The sequence below is a fragment of the Vespa crabro genome, chromosome 2, assembly GCF_910589235.1.
Source record: "Vespa crabro chromosome 2, iyVesCrab1.2, whole genome shotgun sequence".
NCBI lineage: Eukaryota > Metazoa > Arthropoda > Insecta > Hymenoptera > Vespidae > Vespa > Vespa crabro.
Window position 1 is genome coordinate 14411038 of NC_060956.1, and position 16635 is coordinate 14427672.

Below are 16635 nucleotides of genomic sequence, written 5' to 3' on the forward strand. Positions count from 1 at the left end.
AATAACATTTTAATTAAAATCATTTCTATCTATAATTACAAAATATATATGTAAATATCCTTTGTACAATCTTATGTATTAAGTAAAAAGATTTGTATGATATTATTAACCATAAAAAGATGAATATAATAATATTCTGCAAGAATTATTTAAAAACATATAATTAATATAAAAGAATGAATTCTTATTACTTAAATAAATGTAAAATAATGATCTAGATGTTTGTTTATTTGTTTGTTTGATGAAATTTTTATAAAATATACACAACCTAATTTTTCTTTAATTTCACGATAATGTTCTTACAATAGAGATGGGATCTTGTAAAACTTTTCGTGATAGCCTCATATAACCTGAAACTGGATCTCGACCGAAATACTTAACTTTTATTTCCTGTCCAACTTCTAAACCGAGAGCACTAGCATGAAACACTTTACGTTGATCTAACTGGGAATTGGGTAATAACGTAGGTATCATATGAGAATAGAGCGTAATCATAACACCAGTTTCTCGAATTTCTACTATCTTTGCAGTGTATATAGCTCCAAACTCTAATACAGGTTCACGTGTCTTTTGTAATGTCTTTTCTATTATTTCTTTGGCTTCTTTTAAAGCGGATTCATTAGGTGCAAATAAAGTATATATATCATCGTCCTTTGAATATACCTAATAACAATAATAAAAAATGATTTTATCTAATGTATAGAAAATTAAAAATTATTAACTTATACATAAACAGTACATACATGAACACCAGTTTCGATGAAAAGTTTCTTTAGATTTATACCACCTACTCCAAGAAATCTTCCTCTTTGATGTATAGGGATTTCTATGTCTTCTACCACCGGCATCTTCTCGTTATGATCTTTTCGCGGCTCTAATAGTACTTTATCCATTATTGTAATGATTTTCTGATTAGCAATCTTAGCTTGATCGACAATTTCCATTATGATTTTTAAAGGGACACCTGTAATTTTTATATCAGCTTGCAAAGCTGTAAAACCTTTTTTTCCTCCAGCAATTTTAAAGTCCATATCTCCTAAATAATCTTCCATACCCTAATAAAATAATGTTCAAGTCATCACAAAAGTCTAAATAATGCATATATAATTCAATTAAATATCATATATTTACTAATATATCAGTTAATATTCTGTAATCTTTAATCTCAGTGGGGTCTTGATCATTATATTGAGTTATCAAACCCATAGCTACACCTGAAACTGGTGATGAAATCGGTACTCCTGCATCCATAAGAGCCAAACTCCCACCACATATAGAAGCCATAGATGAAGAACCTTTTCATAAAAAGCATAATATTAATTTAAAATTTATCATTATTTCCCTGTACTATATAATATTTAAATATCTACCATTCGATTCAAGTACTTCGCTAGTTAATCTTATTGTAAATGGATACTCTTTTGGAATAATGGATCTTAATCCCTTCTCTGCTAATGCTCCATGTCCCATTTCTCTACGACCGATAATTCCTATACGTCCTATATCATGAGTCGCGTACGGAGGAAATTCATAATGTAAAAAGAAATTCTTCTCCTTCATACCACTAGAAACATATAAATGAATATTAAACAATATACTTATGAGCTATGTGTGTCTATGTTATTTTATATTTATATACCTTATTAACATAGACGCTGTATCCATCTTAAGAGCACTTTCTACAGAGTCCAATGTAACAGTACACAAAACCTGTGTTTGACCTCTCTGAAAAAGCGCAGAACCATGAAGAGGTTTAAATAAATCTACTTGACAGTCAATTTTTCTTAGTTCTTCCAGTTTACGACCATCACACCTTAAATATATCTCATTTTAGATGGTATATCGCACAAATATTAACATTGATACAATTATATCTATAAAATTATTATATATGTACCTTGTATTAGTTTCAAAGATGAGCGTTCTAAAAATTTGTTTAACAAACTTATAAAATATATTTTCTATTGCTTTTTCATGTGCTTCAGGATACTTTTCTTTAATAATATCAGTCATACGGACAAAAATCTCTGAGATAGCATTGTCTCTGGATAACTTGTCATGTTCAAAATTTGTCAATATATCTCGTATATTTTTTTCTGCGTTCATCTGTATGCATTCTGTTATACCATCTACATCTTCAATTTCAGCAACAATAAAATTCATTTTCTGTTTACCATATTTTTTTTGCAATGTGCTAATAGCAAGAATTATACACTGACATTCTTTAACACCTTGTTTTATCGCCTTCTTTAAATCATTCAAATTAATATTATCAGCAGATCCTTCTAACATAACAACATAATTATTATTCATTGCGGTTACAACAAGATTTAATGTACTTTCTTGCATTTCTCTCCTGGTAGGATTTATTTTTAATACGTTATTTATCATTCCTACTCTTACTGCACCAACAGGACCATTCCATGGAATATCTGATAGGCTTAAAGCAGCAGATGCACCATTAATAGATATTATATCTGGATCATTAATTCCATCAACGGCAAGTGTATTACATACTAGTTGTGTTTCTAAGTTCCATCCTTGTGGAAACAATGGCCGTAATGATCTATCTATTAATCTACTTGTAAGAATTTCATGTTCTGTTGTTCCTATATCTCTTCTCATAAAATTAGTTGGTATACGACCAACAGCTGCAGACTTTTGTCTATAATCTACAATTAAAGGAAGTATAGATTTGTTACTGCTAATTTTACTGCAGACTGCTGTGACCATAACAGATGTATCTCCAATAGATGTAACTGTACTACTATTACTAAGTCTAGCATATTTCCCACTAGAGATGATAAGATTACTCCTATATGAGAAAAAAATGAAATTAATTTTTATTACATACTGGTCAGGGTATAATATTCCTACTTATATATATTATATACTTTTTAATGAAATAATTAAATAATAATGATAAAAACAATTATCAATGACTATTACAAGTAAAATAAGAATTTATAGTATATAATACATTCAATAATAAAAGGTTAGAAAATAAGAGGTTAGATATAATATTTTTACCCATTAGAAAATTGTACTTCAGTATTAAATTCAGATTCATTGAAACTACTGGCAGCTCTTTTAAATTTCGAATAGATAATACCATTGTTACGATATTTTTTACAACGAAAAAGTCGCAATTTAAGTAACCTACAATTCAGAGCAACTATCATCTTTCATGGACGATTATTGAACTACACTTATCTGATTTGGATAGATTAGTAAACTCCCGCCATTTGATTTTAATTATTATGTCTTACCGCTAGAGGGTAGTATGAACATTTTGTTTGTTCGACTAAGTTACTACATCTTACGAGTAGACAGATGATCGTTAGTTAACCTTTATATTATTTAATAGTAATTCTAGTTAAGAAATTGATGGAGAAGTTCACTGTTATTAATAATTAATTAATATATACTAATGTTATATCTTATTTATATAGTTTTGAAAAAAAATTGAAAATTTGTAACAATGTATATTAAATTAATGAACGTAATAATGTAAACAAGCTATTTGCAAAATGAATTTCTTAACGCGTGCGATTCTATTTAATAGACCTGTTATGAAAAAGACATTTGATCCAAGTTATAGATTAATACACGCATATCAACAAAATGAAAGATCAGGTTATCCTAAAGTATATGATAGGCCACCTAAGAAAGTAAAATTGAGTCTTTTACAACAAGCAAAGAAAGGATACTTCCATTTAAAAGAAGAATTAGCTTTATTGAAAAAAGAAACAAAAGAAAAAATGAAAGATAATCTCTTTCATCCATCAGATGAAGTAGACATTGTTTGGGATTTTAATGGCAATCAAAAATCTTTGGATTCATGGTTGATTGTAAGCGATAGTGATTATAACGAAGGTTATTCAACTTGCAAGTGAGTATATATTTTGTTTGCTAATTCTATTTAGCTTGATATAGAACTTTTTCAAAGTTTTATATTAAAAGTTTTTTCATTTTTGTAGACTAGAATTAAGTCCAGAAGGTAAAGCTGTCTTTTCAGGTAATTTAGATTATAGAATTCCAAAAGATGGTAAAATAACTCATGCAGGTTACTGTGCTCTTAAAACAGCAAAATTCAGGAAAAGTTTTAAACGAGAAACACGTTTAGATTGGCAGTTATACAATCATCTTGTTATGCGTATAAGAGGGGATGGTAGAATTTATATGATTAATATTGGAACGAAAGGATTATATGATGTACATTGGAATGATTTGTATAATTATGTAATTTATACAAGAGGTGGCCCATATTGGCAATATGTGAAAATACCATTTTCAAAATTCTTTTTGTCTAGTCATGGAAGAATACAAGACGATCAAGAACCTATAGCTTTAGATAATATATCAAGTTTTGGTATTATAGCTTCTGATAAAATTCCTGGTCCTTTTAAGCTGGAGATAGATTATATTGGCGTAGTAAATGATCCTTTTGAATGGGAAGAGTTTGCTTATGAAATGTATAACGTAGATGGTATTTTGTTTTAATAAGGTTAAATTAATCAATTTACATAGATTAATTAGTGTAGATATACATATACAAGTTTATTAACTAATATGTTTCTCTGTAAACATTATAGTACTTGAATATCGATATGCAAAATAGTATATGTAAAAAATTGCAATAATAAATTTGTACATAAGATTCGATAACTGTACATTACTCATCTGCTATTAAGTAATGATAATGAAAAAATAAATTATGACCGTGTTGAAATTTTTTTCTTTCTAAGAAATTTATACGTATTCCTAGATGTCAAATAACTAATACCTCCAGCAAGTGTTGATATTGCAGTTATATAGCACAAACATTGGAGAACAGGATGGTTCACAAAGTGAAAAACAGGAGCTGCTACAGTTCCAGCAGCAAAAGACAATTGAACTGCTGTATTCAATTTACTCGCGATAGTAGGTGCTAATTGTACTGTCGCATGTGTAGGATCAAAATATCTTGCCAATGTTTTCTAGAAAATAAGAGAATTATTATAGAAAAAATGTATTTATATCAAAGAGCAACTTCAGTTTTAGGAAAAAAAAACTTCGATTACATACGGGTGCAGGTAATGATCGATATCTGATATAAGATGCCGCACCAACTAGAGCAATATCTCTTGCTACAACAAGACATGTAAGAGGTACCGGTATTAATCCTACCCATGCCAAAGAAAGAAAGAGTGTTCCTACAAGCAATTTATCGGCAACAGGATCCAAAAAACTTCCAAGTTTAGAAGCTTGTGACGACCATGTTCTTGCAATCCATCCATCGGCTAAATCGCTAACTCCTGCGAATGCTAATAGCCATAGTGCTACCTATAGTTTTTAGAAGATGACACATTTTATTTATCAAATAATGATCATTTAATAAATCACTTTTTTTTTTAATTTTTTTTTTTTAGGTTTTTAGGAAACAATCTTACCTGATAATCTTGTGATAGTATTAAGTAACTTAAATAAGGCGATGTGATCATACGACCCACACAAAGAAGGTTGGGAACAGTCCATATATTTTCTCTTTCGATTATTCCTTCTACTTTTTTTCTTGTTTCTTTAAAATCTTCCAATATACGTGCCTTTAATGCTTTTCGTTTTACAATACGATCTTTTGAATTAATAGCATTTTTATGATTAGTATGTTTAATACAATAAAACTTTGTTTGACACCTTAAGTATCTTTTCAAATATTGTTCTAAGAGACATTTAGTTAATATTCTGGTTTGTCTCAATTGTAATAACGTGATGAAACTCATAATTATCTGTACCTATTTTTTCAATTCAATAAGAAAAACATATCATAATCAATACATCGTATAATCAACATGTTTTCTTTAGTATTCTATTGATTACGAAATTTTATTTTTTGGTTATAATTAACTATTTGTAACACGTAATAATCGAAACTTACCTTTTATAGTGAGATTTTAAATGCGATTAATCCGTTCATAATAAAATATTTTATTTATTAGGAGTACATACAAAAGTCTGTATCAAAATCATATTTTAACCTTATTGTATCTGTAACTTTACGATGTTGTCTCATATTCAAGAGACATATTGGAAAGATTCCGATATGATCGACGGGCGCTCTAAACGTAATTGAATTTTTCTCAATAATTTATATTTTCTTATTACGAATTAATTAACAAAAAAAAAAGAAGAAAAACGATGTCAAAAGAATACTTATTCTCTAAATAAAATTTGATTCATATGAATAATGACGATTGTTTAAAGTTATAAGATTTAAAGTACACTTAGCGAATGATATGTATATACGATATTATTGCAAATTAAATAAGACAAATCCAAGTTTTTATATTGTTTTCTCCATTTCTCTTTTTTATTCTATATTTATCGAAACAGTTTTACCGTAAAAATAAAAATTATTCAACAATCGATTTTTTTATTAAAAAACAAAAAATGTTTTGTATTTTTAAAAATAGAAATGTCATTATTTTATAAAAGTCGATTAATGAAATAGCGCCAATATTGTTTTAAACAATAATATTACATTTATTTAATTTCATTGTCTCAATTAAAAATTTTATTTATAAATCGAAAATTTATATTTTAATACCGTATTTCTAGATCATCATAATTACGATCTTGACTTGAATCTCAATGTCCTCGATCGATTCTTTCGAGATTTTCAAGCACCATCTAGCGATAAAATATGAAAAATAATTTTGGAAGTGTTTCCCTGGTGGATAGGCTACACATCTTACACAAGTGTATAAAAAAAGGAACTTTAAAATGCGCATATTATATTTCGGTAAATATTTCCAGTGAAAGCTATGCTGTATAAGAGTATATTAATTAAAAAATGTATAATTTATTAGTATAAAAAATTTATTTTCTGTTCTAATTAATACCATTAAATTATATGTTAATTTTCTCCTTTAGAAAGGGATTTCGAATATAAAGAAAGAATTATGTTCACTTTTTGTTAATAGATTTACATAAAATTTGTCTTTAGATAGATAGTCGTTTTCGAATTGGCCTATGGATATTAAAAAAAGTAAAACTTTATCGAAAAGAGAAGCACTCAATATTGTTTTTTCATTGTGAAATATTCCTTAATTTAAAACACTCGTTTGTTAATTCGAGAATGATCCCAATAAAAAGTAGGTAAATTGTAGCGTATCAAAAAGGATATAATTAGAAATAAAGAAAAAATAGAGAAAACAAGGGAAATATAGGTAAAGAGGTAAAAATGAATAAAAGAGAAAGAAGAAAATAGGATAGAGAGGAGTGATCGGTCGGTCGGTCGATTGGTCGGTCAGGCGGTCGACCAGTCGGTTGATCGTCGAAAGCCGAATGGTTAGGAGCGGTAATTGCGAGGGGCGCACCCGCATGCGCGGCAGTGTCACGCTTAGGGTGCTGCGGGCGCAAGTCTATCAGAGAGCGGAGCAACAGAGTGCCGTTGTGTACACCCTCGCCCACGTACCACGACGCTCCTCGAGGAAGCGTCCACGTTTTTTTTCCTGTGAAAGCCGTCGGAAGGCTAACGCGAAGCGTCGCCGCCCGTGTTTTTCCGTCCTAACACGAACAAAATAATAGACACAGTGAAAGGAAAGAGAAATTATATCGTACGATGCGTCCATCATCCTGGCCGACTTACTTATCGTGCCCGATCGAGAAACACACGTAAGGTGGCTCGAGCTACTTTTTTTTAAATGTGTCACCACGGACGAGCATGATTCTGGCTGGATCAGACCATTTCTTAGCGGGTAAGTCCACTCGAGCGTGCCGCGAATTGAACTGAATACCGAGTCGAGACCCACGAGAATCGTCGTTAATTCGTGATCTGTATTTGCCTCTAACACAAATATTACAAGCACGTAGATAGATATAGCCACGTAACCCTATAGCTCGCCAAGGAATTCTCAAACGCGGAAATCGGTTCTTTAAAATTTCCGAGCTTCTCTTACTGAACGGTCGACCGCATTGCCGCGCGATAAACTCCCTTCCCACCTCTCACCTACCCACCATCTCACCGTCCATCTCACCCTCTTGATACGCTCCTCCCTCCCTTCCGTCTCAACACTCCTTCACCTTCGTTCTCTTCGTCCTCGGACAACGAGGAGCTCTCGTCACGTGCACCATTCACATTTTTTCGACGATACTACCAATTCTTTCAACGGTTATCAATATTTTTTCTCATTCTCATGATCAACTTTTACAAACATTCTTAAAAGCATACGCGTGTACTTCTTTCCATCTTCCGCATTGCGCAAAGCCATTATTTTTTTCATTCTCCCCTTTTCTCTCTCTCTCTCTCTCTTTCTCTCTATCTCTCTCTTTCAATTTCCCTTCTCCCTTTCTCGCCTCTTTCTCTCCTTTGTGACACCACAAAGTCGCGATTCCTTTCGTAGCGTTATCGACGAACCCATCGAGCGAATAACGCGGATGAGAGCACGTCTCTTCGAAAAATCGTCTTATGCGCTTACTAGGGAGACTCGCGAGAGAATTAGCTTTTCATTTTTATCCTTTTCCGGAACAGAAAAGAAATATGTAACATCGCAAGACCGTGCGTGCGTAGAATATTGCGTGTAGCACGATAGTTTCTACGATATCTGGGGCGACGATTAATTATTCCGGGTCATTAAAGTGTAATGCGTTGCTATCGTTTGAAACGTTCGATATCGACAGTACTATGCGCAACCAGTAGTTGATTATAAAATTCGTTTATGGATGGCCGAGAGTTCTCAGCTCGAAACTATAAATAATCATTATTGATAAAAGAAAAATAAAAAAAAAAAAAAACAATTTTTTTCTCTCTTTAATCTTTTCCAGTTGAAAATCCTTAAGAAGACATTACTAATTATGATATCATTTTCTTTTTCATGTATATACGTAGCACATATTTAACATTTTACATAGTACGTGGTATATATTAGACTCTTTCTTATGTTTCTCTGTGTGTTAAAGATCAGTAAAGTTTCTTTGGATTAAATAATAAGCGTGCTAACGTAGTAACGACGTGTAACCAATAATGCGAATAATGTTATCAAGAACGGTTCGCTTGTCACGAGATCGTCGTTCGAAAGTTCATACATGCCAATGTTGAGAAATCTGTATAAATCGAAAAATCGATAATATTTCGCGCGATAATAGTTAAAGGTAATAAAATCGATTCGAAGATTCTCTATATCGGGTTTGTTTTAGTACCTGTGGAAGCGACTGCATTTCTGGGTGCCGTTGCTGGTTTTATCGTCCTATTGCTGGCCATCTTCCTCTACCTCTCTCGTAAGTGGTGCTTCACACCGCCCACCTCGGCTGCTCTCTTCGGTGGAGTTTGCGTTCCGCTTTGTGAGTCCAGCAATAACTCTGCATCTCAAATATCGAAGAATATAGGTAAGCATTTGCACCTACGTACATTTGTAAATTCTTTTCTTTTCATCCTTTGTACCTTTTACATGTATATCATCGATCAAAATAACTATCGTTGATGATACGTTATCGTATTCTAGGGAAGGCATTTTCCTATTCGGATCCAGAAACAAGCTCTGATTCGGAAGAAGACGCTCTTCGAAGATTGAACTCGCATCCTCACCCACCACCAGATACGTTAACCATACAAGCTGAGGATGGGCCAGCGATCGTTGGTCGGTATTTCATAACTTCTAACCTTTCTACTTTAAAGTAAATGTAAATAAAAAGTATCTTATATAACGAAGTACGTTCTACTTAATGGATTTCAGACGCCGGAACTACTTCAAGTAGTTGTACTGAGGAACATACACCGACAGCTCAGCAGCAACAGGTAATCTACGTATACTATGCATATCTAATCTCGGACATTTACCTTCTCTTGTATACTTTTTGAAATTTGAAATTCTTTTGAAATTTAGTGCGTAGTGGAGGTCGGCGCCTCCAGTATCATACTCGATAGTAGAGAACAGGAGGCAGAGATCGAACGGAATGCACCAACGACGAATGACGTTATCACAAGGATGGGAGCCGTGCCAGAGGAAATTGGTAGCTTGGAAGTCGCTTTTCTTTATGATGCACCAATGCGTGAGATGACGGTTAGTTATTTTTTTTTTTTTTCTTTTCTTTTATATCTTTTGATCATTCTTATTTACTGTGGCAGGTACAAGTTTTGCAAGGACGAAACTACCCAGCCGGAATCGGTGGCAGTCAAGTGCGTTTAGTATTGTTACCATCTAAGAAACAAAGACGTAAAACTCGCGTTCGACAGGGTAACTCGCCTCAATATATGGAAAGCTTCCTTCTTCCTCGTGTTAATCCGGAAGATGTGAACGCTATGGGAGTACGACTAAGAGTCTATTTATGGGGTGGAAGAATGCGTAGAGAGAGATTACTCGGAGAGGCCAGAGTCTCCTTCGATCAAATCAATCTACAACTCGAAACCACTCTTTGGTTGACTTTGCAACCACCGCCATCTTCGGTAAATTAAATAATTGTCCTATTAAAATATCCTAAAAAATACGAATGGATTCTCATTAAAATAGAAACTCGTTACAGGTTCAGGATTGGGGTACAAGCAGCAGTTTGACGCGTAGCGATTCTACAGGTTCACAACAATCCGTTCAATCATACGCATCACCTACCATACCGCCATATGGGAGTAGCATGAAAGGTGGAAGCGTTGCAGAAATATTAATAGGGCTATCTTATAATGGTACGACCGGACGTTTATCGGTCGAAATTATCAAGGGTTCTCATTTCCGTGGTGGCGGTGGTAATGATACTAAACCACCAGATACTTATGTGAAATTGGCTCTCGTCGATAGTAACGGCCATGAGATGAGTCGATCAAAGACGGGCTTGAAAAGAGCTCAACCGAATCCACTTTATAAAGAGACCTTTGTTTTCCAGGTAGAAAAAATATATTACTTGAATATCTTAAACGATATTCAAAATGAATAAATTTGATTTTATTTCTGTTCACAGGTCGCTCTTTTCCAATTAGGTGATGTGACGCTTTTCGTTTCGGTTTATAATCGGCGAAGAGGTGGTATGGGCAAGAAAGGAAGAGAGATGATCGGTTGGCTCTGTCTAGGTTTGAACAGTTCTGGCTCGGAGGAATTACAACATTGGAATGATATGCGTGTGGCCCGACAGCCCACCCAAGTTCAACGCTGGCACTCGCTTTTACGTCCTTGAAGCAAAAAGAGGATTCACACGACGAATGATACAAAGATTTTTCTCGATTTTAGGCATTTTTTTCAAGCAGCATCGTCGGACGAAACAAGTCCAACGTGCACTGCCCGACTGGAAAATGAAAACGAAGAAAAGAACATACATACACGCGCAAATCAATAAGTGTTTCATCTGTCGATAGTCGATACTGCGTTACGATCAGAGCTGCTTGCTATCGTAATAATAAGCGCTAAAAAAACTCTGAGTTGTAAACTCTATACTCGATGTACTAAGTACATACACATATACATTTCCCTTTTTGATACGGCGGAGGGAGTCGAGAGTGTTTTCGATATATTTCATTCATCACGGTGGCACCATCGACTTTGTCGAGGTCACAAGTTTGTGGCACGAGAACTCTCCGATTCGGACATATGTGCCTGAGCCAAAACCTTGATCGTTTATCTTTTACTTTGTGCCTTTCACCCTTTTTAGGAAAAGTCGTGGTCCCACCTGTGACACCTGATAAGTAGGGGAAACGCGTAAGGAAAGGAAAGAATGAACGCGCGTGTGTATGCCTGTAAGTGTGTGTGTGTGTGTATGTATGCTTCTTTGTGCAATGAGAGTGCAAAAAGTGAGAGAGAGAGAGAGAGAGAGAGAGAGAGAGAGAGAGAGAGAGAGAGAGAGAGAGAGAGAGAGAGAGAAAAAGAAAGAGAGTCAGAGAGAAAGAGAGGGAGAGAGAGAAGGAAAACGAATCAAAAATGATTCGAGCTAACAAGTGTGCCGAGTTTTATCTTTGCTCCGCGGTACTTTTTCAATATATATTCTAGAATGCAGTGACTCCTTCATACAAATTAGTACGACGAATTTTGGTGTCTTGTGATGGTTCGAGAATGGATTGACGTTGTGCGATGCTGAATGAGAAAGATACGACGAGGACACGTTTACAATTCAATGACGCACAATAAATCGCAAAACGCACCCCGTTGATGCAGATGTGATGATGATCGTAGATTATCGATCTTATTATTGACATAGAAATTTATGCGATTGTAATTCATAAGTACGAATAGATCTAGTTACATTACTATCTACGCGTTTAATAATAGACGGAATTGGATGGCGAAAAAAAAATGGGCGAGAGACTGATCAATGGATAAGCTACGAATCATTTAGAGCTTGATTTTTCAAGCCTTACAAGTGTTATAGTCTTTTAGCTATAAAAGAAAAAATTAATCCATGCTCGAACTGTTCTGTCGTTTACGTATTAGACACGAAGCGATTATACAAGGGCTCAGAAGTTGACTCGTTGGATAAATATAAATACACGCTATATTACAGCTTCGATTTTCTTTAGCACTTCTGGTTCTAGTACACTTAAAAATCGATAATAGTGGCTCTCTATAATTCAGCTCTCAAAGAAGAAATTACGAAAATAAGTTAGAAGATTTTTATAATTGGATCGAGAAAAACGCGTCTACTTTAGAAAAATCGTAGGATAATATGATATACTTTAGTACTTTTAGTGCCATTGACTTCTGAGTCCTAACAGCAACATGATTGTACATAACTTACTATGTTACAGTCTGTTTATAAATGACACGATATTGAATGGAAGTTTTTAAGTTGTGCTTACACATATACAGACAATGATACATTCTTCAGAATTTTCTCTCTCAAAAACAAATTCTTTATTTGTGTGTAATTCAACTCGAAATGAAGTAATCGTAATAAGTCGTCAAGATATCTTATGAATCTCTCATTGCAGGAGCACTATTTCGTGATTACATTGCCTTATATATCACTTCGTCATGTTACTCTAAAGAATTCAAAGAATTCGTTGTACTCGGATTTCTACGCCCAATGAACGCTATAAGAAAAGTCACGAGATAACAAACGAAATAATTTTAAAAATCGTTTGTTACAGGGAGATATGCCAAATTAAAAAAAAAATTTTTAATGCTAGTATGAGATCAAGATGGTGCGTACTACTGTATCATCTTATTCGCGATTTCTTTCAAAAACTGTTATAAGTGAAGATCGCGAACGTTATAAACAGACTATCTCATCGGATTTTTATTTATATTTTATCTACAGCACCCTTTTCTCGATAAGTAACGATTAAAGTTTAAACGTCTACTGCACAAAATAATTACCTTGATCAATGTTATTACATACTTACAAATAAATAACTATATTTATCGCGTTTTATAAAAATGTACTCTGATACAATTAAATAAATTTATGAATAGTTGTTATTAAGAGCATAAAAAATAAAGTGTCAGTCAGAGAACATATTTCTCCAATAGTTCTCTCTTTTTTCTTGCAAGTAATGCTTCTTGTATATCTTGCTGCGATGGTATACGTTTTTGTGAAGTCGTTTCTATTTCTTCTTCCGAATCTGACTCTTTATTCTTCTGCTGTAGCCATTCTTTTATAGTTTTGTCTCTTGCTTCATGTTCCGCTTTTTGCTCTAACGGTAACAAAATTCCATCGTCGTCGTCTCTATATCCATAATAATCGGCATCTATATCTTTCATTAATTCTGCACGTGTTTTCCGAGGGGGTGGTGGAGGCTCTTGTTCAAAGAGTTCTCTCACTCCTGGTAATTCTTTTGCAGCTCCAAAATATTTATAACCCCGATTTCCAGGTACCTAAAAATTTCACACAAAGTATAAATAATTTTAGTAAATGTATCTCGAATGATGATAAAATATCTATTCACCTCTCGTCCTTCATGATCCAGCATCCGTGGTCCTACACGAGAATAATCTGGTCCTCCGAGTTCTTTTATTTGTGCTTCCCAATGCCTCTTTTCTCTGAGTAATTTATTAATCTCGTCGTTTAAATCACGAATTCGAAATTCTCCTAAACCAGCATTTTGTATCTGAGCAACCTTCTTAGCGATCTCTCTAATAATTTGCATTCTCCACTTCTCGGCTTTCCTCAAATCTCGACACTCGGAGGCTAAATAAGGTCTTCTCTCTTGTTCTTTTCTGGCTCCTTCGTTGCTTTGAGCTGCCCTCCACCTCGCAAGGGTGGTCCTATTAAAATATTTCAACGAATTAATTACTATGGAAAAAAACTACCAAAAAAAATTAAAAAGAAGAAATTAAAAGGAAGAACATAAGAAAACTTTATTTACTAACATAGCCTTTTCAGCATTACGTGCCTGAAAAAAATATAAATCAGTTTTATTTAAATTATACAAAGAAATTACTTTGTTTTTAACATATAAGGATATATACATAATTTAACTTACCATATTTGTATGTGTGTTTTAAACTTTGGTTTGAACAAATTGACTTTATTCAATACAAGTTCATTCAATAAATAATAATGTGCATTAAATTAATTAAAATATTTCTATAATAACCACATGAATAAAAAAGAATAGTAAGATTTCATTTCATTAATGTTTATATTTTTTTAGGTTATATTGAAAAATTTAACGTATTCAGTCAATACGAATAATAGAACATTTTAAACGTGTATTCTAATGTTTTTAGAATTTTTTATATAATTGTTATAAAAAAAGTATGTGTATATAAGTTTGAAGAACGTGATTTTAAGTATAAATAATATTTCCTTGAATATGGACCAGTATACACAATACACAATGCTATTGTACGTTAAAGACACGAACGCTTTGTAAACTCAAGATAAGAGTTATTTAAAGATAATATTTATTAAGATAGTTTGCATTTAAATACACGCATATGTTAATATTTTTTTTTAATCGAATTTTTATCATATAAATTTAACAAAATTATAATTTATCTTATAAGGTTATGTGCATTTTAAGATAGTGTTTTGTTTTCTTTATCGAAGGTACGTGTAGGAATTCTGATTGGTGGTTAAGTGAAGAGCGACCAAAGTAGAGAAAAGAAATTGGTATTTCCTTGTCCGTCATTTAAAAAAAAATTCCAGTAACAAAGAAACCGGTAAGAGCTGTGTTCTTTTGTCACAATTAATCTGAATTATATTGGCGAATACATCGAAGGTATTGTCATTTATTATTTACGTCTAATTAACTTTTAATATTAACAATAAATAGAAGTAATAAGACGGAATTATTTCAATTGTTATAGATACATTGATCGTTGTGTTTAAATTATTCCACACTCTGCCGGAAATGTTGCGTGAGTAATTCTCTTTTGTTAAGAACAAGTATTTAAATTTTATATATGTAAATGAAATTCGTTTTTTTTAAATTAATAATACTCAGCCAATATACGATAGCTATTAAAATGTATGAAACTATATAGAATATTTATTTGTGGATTGAAATAAGATGACAAACTGTCATTAGAGTGTTTTTTTTGTAATCATATAAAGAATTTAGTTGTAATTTTTTACGTTTTTATTCTTTGTTAAGGATTTTCTTTATTCGTCTTTATTAGGTATCCAGATACTGTTGCTTCTCATCTGCTTTTTAACAGGAGTATTGTCTGAGAATTGTGATGACAACAATAAAGAGCTATGTACATCAAAAAATGATGAGCAACAATCTTTGAAATCTGCAACTTCTATTTATGATTTTCATGCGCTTGATATCCATGGAAATGATGTAGACTTGAATAAATATCGTGGTTATGTATTAATAATTGTTAACGTTGCTAGCAATTGTGGATTAACTGATACCAACTATAAACAACTTGTGCAATTATATGAGAAGTATAACTCTGAAGGATTAAGAATTCTTGCGTTTCCATCTAATCAATTTGGTGGCCAAGAACCAGGAACTTCTCAAGAAATTCTTAACTTCGTTAAAAAATATAATGTTACTTTTGATATGTTTGAAAAAGTAGATGTCAATGGAAATAATGCTCATCCTCTGTGGAAATGGCTGACTGAGTTGGGTGGAGATAAAGGGGGAACCATTAAATGGAATTTTACTAAATTTATCATTGATAAAAAAGGCAATGTTGTAGCCAGATTTGCTCCTAATAATGAACCAATAGAAATGGAACCTATTTTAAACAAATATTTGTAAATCTTATTATATGATAAATTTATGTTTAGTAATGTGGAATATATAAAGATCAAGATAACATATAATGTGATATAACTTTATAGTTTAGAATTTTTTTCTTTTCATGACATATATAAATATATAATAAAACAGCATCTTATAGATCTTATTTTAATTGTTTAAATAATATTATTTGCTTCCAAAACCTTTTATAATTTAATAAAGTGACTACCTACAACACAAATAAAAGATGGTATTTAAAAAAAAATACTATTCTATCTAAAGATTATAGTAACGTAAGTTATTATAATGAATAAATTTATTTTCAAGATTTCTGACAATATAAATGCAGACTGTACAAAATAGTCCCGAGTTAAAGAAACTCAGCATGATTATATACTTAAATTTTAACATTAAATAAAATACATATATTATATTTATTAATAACATTTATAAGTAAATATTTAAAAACACTTTTAAGCATTTAATTTAGAGCATAGCTTATTCACAGTTTCTTACAATTATATTTGAAGTTTATTTAT

At 32.4% G+C, this 16635-nt stretch overlaps 6 protein-coding genes across 8 annotated transcripts; 3 read left to right on the forward strand and 3 right to left on the reverse strand.

Annotated features, from left to right (window-relative positions):
* Positions 1-210: 210 nt before the first annotated feature.
* LOC124422324 (polyribonucleotide nucleotidyltransferase 1, mitochondrial) lies at positions 211-3208 on the reverse strand. Its single transcript, XM_046958640.1, has 7 exons — positions 3031-3208; positions 1898-2815; positions 1640-1813; positions 1371-1564; positions 1132-1295; positions 744-1055; positions 211-663 (listed from the first exon to the last, which is right to left on the reverse strand). The coding sequence occupies exons 1-7, from the start codon at positions 3180-3182 to the stop codon at positions 286-288; spliced, it is 2292 nt and encodes a 763-aa protein (XP_046814596.1). The 5' UTR covers positions 3183-3208; the 3' UTR covers positions 211-285.
* A 128-nt stretch (positions 3209-3336) lies between these two features.
* On the forward strand, positions 3337-4665 carry LOC124422326 (complex I intermediate-associated protein 30, mitochondrial). Of its 3 annotated transcripts, none has more exons than XM_046958643.1 (3): positions 3337-3892; positions 3981-4018; positions 4088-4665. In XM_046958643.1, exons 1-3 carry the CDS (start codon positions 3531-3533, stop codon positions 4501-4503), a joined length of 816 nt encoding a protein of 271 aa, XP_046814599.1. In that variant the 5' UTR covers positions 3337-3530; the 3' UTR covers positions 4504-4665. The 3 variants fall into 3 exon arrangements, with proteins under 3 accessions (XP_046814599.1, XP_046814600.1, XP_046814598.1); XM_046958644.1 differs by having other exon boundaries at positions 3981-4000; XM_046958642.1 differs by having other exon boundaries at positions 3981-4665.
* On the reverse strand, positions 4536-6270 carry LOC124422327 (probable cardiolipin synthase (CMP-forming)). Its single transcript, XM_046958645.1, has 4 exons — positions 5918-6270; positions 5433-5774; positions 5068-5325; positions 4536-4979 (listed from the first exon to the last, which is right to left on the reverse strand). The coding sequence occupies exons 2-4, from the start codon at positions 5760-5762 to the stop codon at positions 4716-4718; spliced, it is 852 nt and encodes a 283-aa protein (XP_046814601.1). The 5' UTR covers positions 5763-5774; positions 5918-6270; the 3' UTR covers positions 4536-4715.
* Positions 6271-6855: 585 nt separating this feature from the next.
* Positions 6856-13380, forward strand: LOC124422325 (synaptotagmin-14). The gene is made up of 8 exons (XM_046958641.1): positions 6856-7739; positions 9178-9366; positions 9483-9617; positions 9714-9775; positions 9864-10040; positions 10106-10423; positions 10501-10854; positions 10930-13380. The coding sequence occupies exons 1-8, from the start codon at positions 7706-7708 to the stop codon at positions 11140-11142; spliced, it is 1482 nt and encodes a 493-aa protein (XP_046814597.1). The 5' UTR covers positions 6856-7705; the 3' UTR covers positions 11143-13380.
* Positions 13168-14521, reverse strand: LOC124422328 (pre-mRNA-splicing factor ISY1 homolog). The gene is made up of 4 exons (XM_046958646.1): positions 14381-14521; positions 14268-14290; positions 13844-14162; positions 13168-13772 (listed from the first exon to the last, which is right to left on the reverse strand). The coding sequence occupies exons 1-4, from the start codon at positions 14381-14383 to the stop codon at positions 13404-13406; spliced, it is 714 nt and encodes a 237-aa protein (XP_046814602.1). The 5' UTR covers positions 14384-14521; the 3' UTR covers positions 13168-13403.
* Positions 14522-14594: 73 nt separating this feature from the next.
* Positions 14595-16262, forward strand: LOC124422329 (probable phospholipid hydroperoxide glutathione peroxidase). The gene is made up of 4 exons (XM_046958647.1): positions 14595-14745; positions 14950-15121; positions 15210-15260; positions 15522-16262. The coding sequence occupies exons 3-4, from the start codon at positions 15254-15256 to the stop codon at positions 16112-16114; spliced, it is 600 nt and encodes a 199-aa protein (XP_046814603.1). The 5' UTR covers positions 14595-14745; positions 14950-15121; positions 15210-15253; the 3' UTR covers positions 16115-16262.
* The last annotated feature ends 373 nt before the right edge of the window (positions 16263-16635 follow it).